Source organism: Gavia stellata, chromosome 1 (assembly GCF_030936135.1).
Source record: "Gavia stellata isolate bGavSte3 chromosome 1, bGavSte3.hap2, whole genome shotgun sequence".
Taxonomy (NCBI): domain Eukaryota; kingdom Metazoa; phylum Chordata; class Aves; order Gaviiformes; family Gaviidae; genus Gavia; species Gavia stellata.
The window spans coordinates 82,813,067-82,821,309 of NC_082594.1; the positions used below are offsets into that span (position 1 = coordinate 82,813,067).

Sequence of the window (8,243 nt, forward strand, 5' to 3'; positions counted from 1 at the left end):
TGGAGGTGCCTCGCCGGGGCCGACCCGCTGCTGGGGAGCGGGGCTGGGAGCCAGGGCCGGGCGGCACCTGGCCGGAGCTATTGTCTGCCGGACCGGCACCACAGCCCGGCCTGGCCTGGCGGGGGGGTTCGCTCTTCCCTTTGCAAGGACGGCCACGGCGTTCTATTCTCCCCCTGCAGCAGGGTTGCAAGGACAGCAATGGGGTTTTTCTTTCGCTGCAGCAGGGTTGCAAAGGCAGCGGAGGAAGGGAAGGGAAGGGAAGGGAAGGGAAGGGAAGGGAAGGGCGGGCGGGGGCAGCTCCCGGAGCTATGAAGGGACGAGGGTTTCGTCTTTTCCTTCTCAATGCGGAAATTTGAGTCACATAATCAGCCAGCTGACACTGCTCAACCGGGAGAGGGGCACACAGAGAGCTGAAGCACAGCCACCCCACGGCTCAAGTCGAGCACAGGGGTCCGGCGGTGCGGAAGACGGCCGGCGGCTGCCCCTGCTCCCCCTCCCGCCCCTGCCCCTGCCCCTGCCCCTGCCCGCCCCGGACGCGCACCGGCCCCGGGGCGGCGGGGCAGGGTGGGGGCCGCGGAGCCAGTGGTAGCGGCTGCTCCCCCGGACTGTCCCGGGGGTGTCTCCCGCCGGCCGGGGCGGGGACCGGGGCGATTTTCGGCTTGAAGGGTGTGCGTGTGTGTCTGCGTGTGCCTGTAGTTGTGTGTGCGTGTGCGCGGGGGGAGGAGGGCTGGGCGGCGGAGGGAGGGGAAGGAAGCAAGGCGGGGGGGGGGAGAAACAGGAGGAAAGCGGCAAAATGGTTAGCGGGTGACATCACCGCCATTTGCATAGGCGCGGGGATAAAACCGCCCCGCCAGCGAGCGCTCTTTATACTGGCGTGCGGAGCGGCGGCAGCAGCGAGCGGCGGGGCTGAGCATCACCGCGCGGCGATACCGGTGGGTCCCAACGCCTCCCCCCCTCCCCCCCCGGGTCCCCCAGCGCGGGCAGCACGAGCCCCTGCCCGCCACCCCTGCCGGGGAGGGCCTGCGGGCAGGGCAGGGCGCGGGGGCTATTGTCCCGGGGGGGGGGGGGGGCTATTGTCCCGGGGGGGGTATTGTCTGGGGGCCGCGCCACTGAAGGGCGGTGGCGTGCGCGCTACCAGCCGGCTTTGTTGCCGTCCCAGGGCTTTTATTTTTTAATTACTTGTCCCTTAAGGAGTTAAAAACGCGGTCAGCGCCGGGCCCTTCCCCTCTATTGTACTCCGCAGCGCGCAAATACTGGGTGTTGCCCCCGGCGGCGGCTGGTGGCGAGCTGCAATGCCTTTGCTGCTGGATGAAATCGACGCTTCTTGAAACTGCTGCTATTGTTTTTAAATATGGCGGGGATTAAGCGTCTTCTCTTCGGCGTGCGCTGCGTTTTCGGCTCCCTGCGGCGGGCGCGGCCCCGCTGCCGCCGCGGGGTGGGCGCCGGGGGGGTGCGGGGAGCCCTGGCCGGGGGTAACGGGCTCTTCCCTTGTGCGCGCAGAGTCACCGGCCAACATGTCCGACAAACCAGACATGGCTGAGATCGAGAAATTTGACAAGTCCAAATTGAAGAAGACAGAGACGCAAGAGAAGAACCCGCTGCCTTCAAAAGAGAGTGAGTGCGGGCAGGCGGCGGGGAAGGGCAGGCAGGGAGGGAGGGAGGGAGGGAGGCGGGAGGAGACAAAGAGGGGCGGCAGGCGGGGAGCCGGGGTGCCGCGGGTGCGGGGCGGAGGGAGGGAGGGAGGGAGGGAGGATACACGGCTGTGCCTGTGCCAGGCAGCCAGAAGCTGAACCCGCCGCGTAGTAGCGCTTAACTTAGTTACTTACATCTCTATTTTGATACATACATTTCCATGCACGCAGTTTTACAAATTATAGGAATTGTCATGCGAATGCATTTCAGGTTCTCGATGTTTATTTTTCTTTCTCTCCTTTTCTGTTTTTTCCCCATTTCAGCAATTGAACAAGAGAAGCAAGCGGGTGAATCGTAATGAAGTCTGCCCTTCCAAATTATGCACTGTACATTCCACAAGCATTGCCTTCTTATTTTACTTCTTTTAGCTGTTTAACTTTGTAAGATGCAAAGAGGTTGGATAAAGTTTAAAATGACTGTACTGCCCCTTTCACATCAAAAGAATAGAGAGAACTACTGACACTGAATGAAGGCGCTGCCTTTCCCTCTGCCTGTCTGGCTTTGGTCCTGGTGGCATGAAAGAGCTTGCATGTTGATGAAAGAAGAACTTGGGTGGGACTACAGTAAACTAGAGTAACACACGAATAAATGCAAAGCTGTACCAAGGTCCTGCGAGCTGTAAAATGCAGTTAATCGAGTGCCATTTTTTTTTTTTGTTCAAATGATTTTAATTATTGGAATGCACAATTTTTTTAATATGCAAATAAAATGTTTTAAAACCTGGATGGTATTTATGTCCTCTATTTGGAGAACCGTATCAAAGGATATGAAGCATAAAAGCCGGTACTGAGACACGGGATACTATAAAACCTTTGGAGATGGCTCAAACCTCAATCACCATTCTCATTTTTTTGATATGTGCTCTCAGCATTAGATAAATTTGTGTTCCTCGAAGCTAGCATTTAGACAATTTCAGTAAAATTTGCATGTCTTATAATTTGTTACATGTGAGTATATCACTTTAAATATTTCTTCTTCAATATTTAATGTAGAGCTTGATAAAGGCAAAAAATTTGGCTATGTTTATTGCTTTGCCCCGCCCATAGCATAGCTCTTTTAATAAGAACCGTTCTGTACTGTTGCACAGATTCAACCTGGTTGTATAAATCTGTAATTGGCTTAATTAATAATTAAGCCTTGTTCTGCTGATACGGTATTTAAAGGAAGATGTAACTGGAATTTTAGGCCCAAGATTGAACATAAACTTTTTAATATTCTAAAGCTTTTTCAGTGGGTTGTGTCCCATGCAAATAAAAATCATTTTGCTAAAATGTTAATCATGTTTTGAATACTTTTATGATCTTTTAATGGCCACTTGATCCTAAGAATTGGTATCAAAGAATAAAAAGGTCCAGTTTCTTGACTAATTCAAAACTAAACATTTGGGGGCAAAAACCTCATGGTAACTTACAAAATGAAGATGGCATTAAATCCTATGTGCAAATAGCAACACTCCACCTTGCTGGTTTATGGTGGTCCATTAAGGCCTGGGATACTTCTTGGTTATTTTACCTCAAATGACAGCAGGTAAAATCTGTGATCGCTTTGAAGTGAGTAATTAACATTCTGGGAAAAAAAATGCTGTCAGCCTGTAGGATGGTTCTGAACATGGTTCTTCAGTGCCTTAGTTTTATCTGCAGGGCTTGAGCCTGTATTCAGTTCAGCTGGTTCCTATAAAGCAAAATTAGTCCCTCTGGGGAAGCCTGGGTTTTGCTGAGGCTGCTGACTTGGGGGGGGTTGTGTAGATGGGGGGGTTTCATCCTACTGCCTCTCCCTAGCAGCATCCAACTGCATCAACAAACTCTGCCCTTGGGTTTACACCAGTAAGGGCAGTGGGGCTTCTCTACTTGGAGGTTTGGTGGATGTCCATGCTGCTGGAGAAGGAGGAGCCCTGAGGTGCTGTGTATTTGTGGGTGCAGGCCCCAGCTGCCCAGCAGTGGAAAACTTGCAGAACCGAGTGATGAGAATCTAGGATTCAGGACTGAGATTTTTTGATGCAGTCCATCAGAAGATTTGGGAAGTCCTGGAGGCGTAAGGACCTCCAAAGAAATTTAAGCTGATGAGTTCAGGAATTAAGTGAACCATTTCTTGCGCTTGTAAATGTTTCAAGCTTCCATTTTATTCCCCATATATAACGGGAAGGGGATAGGAAACTTTTAGCTGAGTTTCTGAAAAGTCAATTAAACAATCAACTCCCAGCTACTGATCTTAATCAGGTAACACAGGATGTAACATGACTAAGTTCAGAAGCGTACAGTCTGAACCGTACATGCGCAAATGAGTAGAAGCGAGCGCTTGCTTACTGTGGATTCATGTATGGGAAGAAAACCAAAGCAATGTATTTCTGAGAGAGGCAAAGTATAAGATATACGTAGCTCAGTGTAAGTCGATTAAAGTGTGTGCTATAAGCCAGCGTAGTTCAGCGAAACCGTAGTGAGATATGAGGCCTCCAGCTTCAGAACTGCAAGTCCAAAGCGATCAGAAGACAGTGCTGGCCAAAGGCTACCGCCGTCTCCAATGTGCCTGGTGGCCTCAGGCACATGGTAAGAGGTGGTGAGGCTCAGATCTGTTTTCAGGAGATACGGCAATATGCTACTACTACTTTTAGGAGCTCTGTTTCTGGCATTAAGGACTGAATAAAATACAAAATCAACTGGAAAGTAGACCTTCCAGGTCAAATTCAGGAATCGCTGGAGCCTTTCATCCCCTGCTTTGCTCCTTGTTCAGCTCTGCATATGTTCAGATAAAATCATGGCAGATACTCGCCATGCTTTGCATAGGCAATATTGAGGTGGTTGCATCTGACACCTACTTTACAGCAGTGCAATTGATGGCATGAAACATGAAGGCTCGGATGGATCGATTGTGATGCTCGGGGCTGTGTCTGCTCTGGTTGCTGGCTGTGGCTAATAAAGGAGACCAGTCTCTTTGGCTGTCAGTCCAGAAACTTTCATCAGCAACAAATTGACCAGGAGAAAAAAAAAAATACAGCCCCAAACCTGGTTATGAAAAAGGGTCATCAGAAACAGAAAGGCACATACGGTTTTTGATCTCACACGCTGTGCAGTCACATTATCCCAGCCCCACGAGACGAAGGCTTTGCAGTGGCTGGTGTGCTGCCTCCCTGCCCCCAGCAGAGAGGCAGCTCCATCGAGGCTACGCCGTGAGTAGCTCTGCCCTCACGTACTGAACCAAATTCTTCCTTTCTCAATATTTAAGAAAAGATTTTCTCTCTCTTTCATGCACCTCCCCAGATATCGTTAGCTGTGCATATATAGGACAGAAAGCATATGCTAACGATATCCAAAATAGATCATTGTGGTATTAAAATTAATTACAGAAATGTGGAGACTTTAATGCAAGCATTTTGGTCTTCTAGGCTATTTTTGTGCAACGCTGAATGTGTGCTAAAACACCACTTCCCCTAGTAACCCTTTACTTCCCTAGAAACAGTGTAGAAATGAGCAGTTCCTATTGTGTATTGTAATCATATATGGCTGCCACATACAGCTGCAGCACAACATAGTTTTATTAATAAGGAACAGTGCGCTAATCCAAGCGTCATATAAAATATAATGAGCACGTAACACGGTGTTCAGTGCAATAATTCCACAGGGCTGATACTAAAAGGGGTGTGAAGAAATAAAAAATGCAGCTTTTGCTTATTCGTTGATATACAGTAGGATGACTATGCAAAGCAACCTATGGCAGTCTTGGCAGAGCTGCCTTCCGTGAGATCATCCCATGCGCCCTCTTTGTGCATTTTCAATTCAACAGGCAAGGCAACCGAATTGTAAATAAAATGGGCTGTTTTGTTAATTTGGAGAAAGGCAATTCCAGACAACATTTATCCATTATTTGTACACTGTCTGACAGATTAATTTGCTATTGTCCCTGTGATATGATGATTTTTTTAAAAAGCTCTGCTCTTTACCATACACCTATTTCAAAATTCTGTGACTTATGACAAGAAAAAGCCCATTTTTCTCTCTGTGTTCAGCTGAAGTTAATAACCTGAATCCCAGTGTTGCTTTTACCAGGTTTTAAAAATGTCAGACCCCTCTCTGACTTTTTCTCTTTCCTGCTTAGGAAAAAAAAATATTTCAAACATAGTGGGTTCTGAGAGATGTTTAATTTTGCCTCTGGGTTAATGAGCCTTCAGCATATTGGGAGCACAGCAAAGATACATTTTTTTCTCTTGTTTCTGCAATCATGAGGACTACAACATTCCTTTTTTTCCTTCTAATCAAAAGCTGAGGTTCTCAGGAGATTTTTCAGTCTCCTGGAGCTTGGGCTTTATGAAAACTGTCAGGCACGATGAGATTCATGTAATGTAATGAGAATTGGCAACTGGGAGATTCTCCAACCACTGCTCCCTCACAATAAGAGGATGCTGATGGCAAAACACAGTCAAATCTATAGCATTAGCTTCAGGCCATGATATGCAAAGAATGGCAGAGTGAGGTTGTAAAGAGTAAACCTCTTTTTTTTCTTTTAAAATTCAGAATTCCTATGGCCTCAGGTTTTTTGATGGGTCTGGATTTATTGTTTACCTAACATAGATTTTTCATTCACCAGTATTTTGCAAATGAATTGGTGGATTTACTCTAATTTAAATATATTTATTTCCAGCATTTGAGTAGTCCCCAAATATTCACATGTTCAATCAAAACATTGCCTTGAAAAAAAAGAAGTCATCATTCCATTGACCAAAGGCTTCTTGGTGACGAATAAACTTTTCCCAGTATTGTCATTTTAATAATTTTCTCTTTGGCATGTGGTCCAGGGCTTGAAATTTGGCCCTGGAAACAATCTCATGCGACTTTGTACACATAGCATATTCCATGAACAGAAATTTGCAGTGCCCTTTGTTTACGTAATATGGATGAATATTGAATACGCTTACAAATTGGCTAGAGATGTGTTTGAAGAAAAAAAACCTAAGAGGAATGCATTTGCATGTTCTATAATATTTGCCATGAATTATTTAGTTATCCCTAGTCTCTTCTAGCAGTTTGAAGCTACAGCAGCAACATTCAGGTCTCTAAAATAAGACGGATGAACTAGCTGAAATCTACTTCCCTCTAGACCAAAAAGATGAAATTCAGGCTCTCAGATGGTTCAAATCTTACCTAATGTATTTTACAAATTTTCATAGATACTAGTTTATGTTTCATTCCCTATAATGGTGCTTCCTTTCCAGCTGACATATAACTATATACGGTATGGTTTGTATTACTCAGGTATAGCATTTTAAAATGCTTTGAAATGGAGAAATCTTTCTTCAAACCATCACTTGCAGCTTTGGAATTTATCTTTAAGGCCCTCTGCACAGCTAGATTTTGATGTAAGATGATGTAGAGAAATTTGGAGCTGCATAATTACCTGAAAAATCGCTTGCTGGATTAATTTTTCATGCATCTCAGTTCACCTCACCTGCTCTATATCATCTGGCCTGTGAAAGAAAATTGAGCCAACAGAGGAATATTTTTCATCCTTCCCCCCAAACTGAGCACTGCCTCTTAGAAATGACACTGACCCACTGTGCAGTGGGAATAGCAGTCATTATTATATGTGTGACAAGATCTGACGTGGTATGATATTTCCTGTGGGATGGAAATTTCAGGGTTTTGGCAAAGGACTCATAACACTTGCTTACCTCTCTGAAGGGTCGTAATTTTGTATTGGACCACACTACGGATGAAGACTAATTTTAGTTCAGTTTTAGAGGCTTTTGTGGTTCTCTCTGAGACTATACAGTTATAATTATCAAAACGAAGGTGTGAACCATGTAGAAAAATAGAAAGAAACCTTCTCTAGCTCATTTCCAGGATATCATGTGTGTGATTTCATCACTTACAAACGATGTGGCCATATCAAACTCAGACAATAGAAAGAAGATATTAGTTTACACCGTGGTGTCCGGTAAAGTTGGCCAAAGGAATACCTGTTTGGACTTCAACACTATTATTTTTTCAAGGTATTATGGTAGCACCTTGGTGCCTTTCGTAAAACTAGGGATATGAAGATGTGTGTAGTGAAGAAACTGTTCCTGCAAGAACAGAGCTGACTCATGGGCACAGATTTGGTAAAATCAGAAGTCTGAATGGGGACTGCCTGCAGCGAGCATGGCTGAGTTCTACATGAAGTAGACCCAAGGCTGCAACAGATTATAGTCTGCCATGAAAACATGACTGCCTGCTTTCCCTTCTTACCAGATGACTGATTCTGTCAGACTTCCTATATGCAGCTGTGCCTTTGCATGCATGCAACACCCCAATGATTTGGCATATTCTCACCATTTGGTTTATTACCAAAATTCAGCTTTGGTTTCTAGGGTTGGCATAGGCAGCTGATCCTCCACTGAAGAAAAGAAAGCCCAGAGAGGAGGACTGAGAGATAACTGCCTGAGAAAAGTCCATTCTTTGCATTGCACCTTTTTCTTAATGCACAACCAGAGCAACCAATGGTGAGGAAAAGGAAGCCATTTCAGAGTGACATCCCCAAACAGAAAAGTGGACGTGGCCCTGAGCATCTGCATTCCCAAAGAG

General features: G+C 46.1%; 1 protein-coding gene across 1 annotated transcript; it reads left to right on the top strand.

Annotated features, from left to right (window-relative positions):
* The first annotated feature begins 872 nt into the window (after nucleotides 1-872).
* Nucleotides 873-2,415, top strand: TMSB4X (thymosin beta 4 X-linked). Its single transcript, XM_059820331.1, has 3 exons — nucleotides 873-932; nucleotides 1,501-1,614; nucleotides 1,956-2,415. The coding sequence occupies exons 2-3, from the start codon at nucleotides 1,515-1,517 to the stop codon at nucleotides 1,988-1,990; spliced, it is 135 nt and encodes a 44-aa protein (XP_059676314.1). The 5' UTR covers nucleotides 873-932; nucleotides 1,501-1,514; the 3' UTR covers nucleotides 1,991-2,415.
* Nucleotides 2,416-8,243: the final 5,828 nt, after the last annotated feature.

Bases quoted from the DNA above. Each gene is read 5' to 3' on its own strand.
- TMSB4X (XM_059820331.1), top strand. From the start codon at position 1,515: ATGTCCGACAAACCAGACATGGCTGAGATCGAGAAATTTGACAAGTCC. The intron at 1,615-1,955 runs GTGAGTGCGGGC...TCCCCATTTCAG, and splicing joins CCCGCTGCCTTCAAAAGAGA to CAATTGAACAAGAGAAGCAA.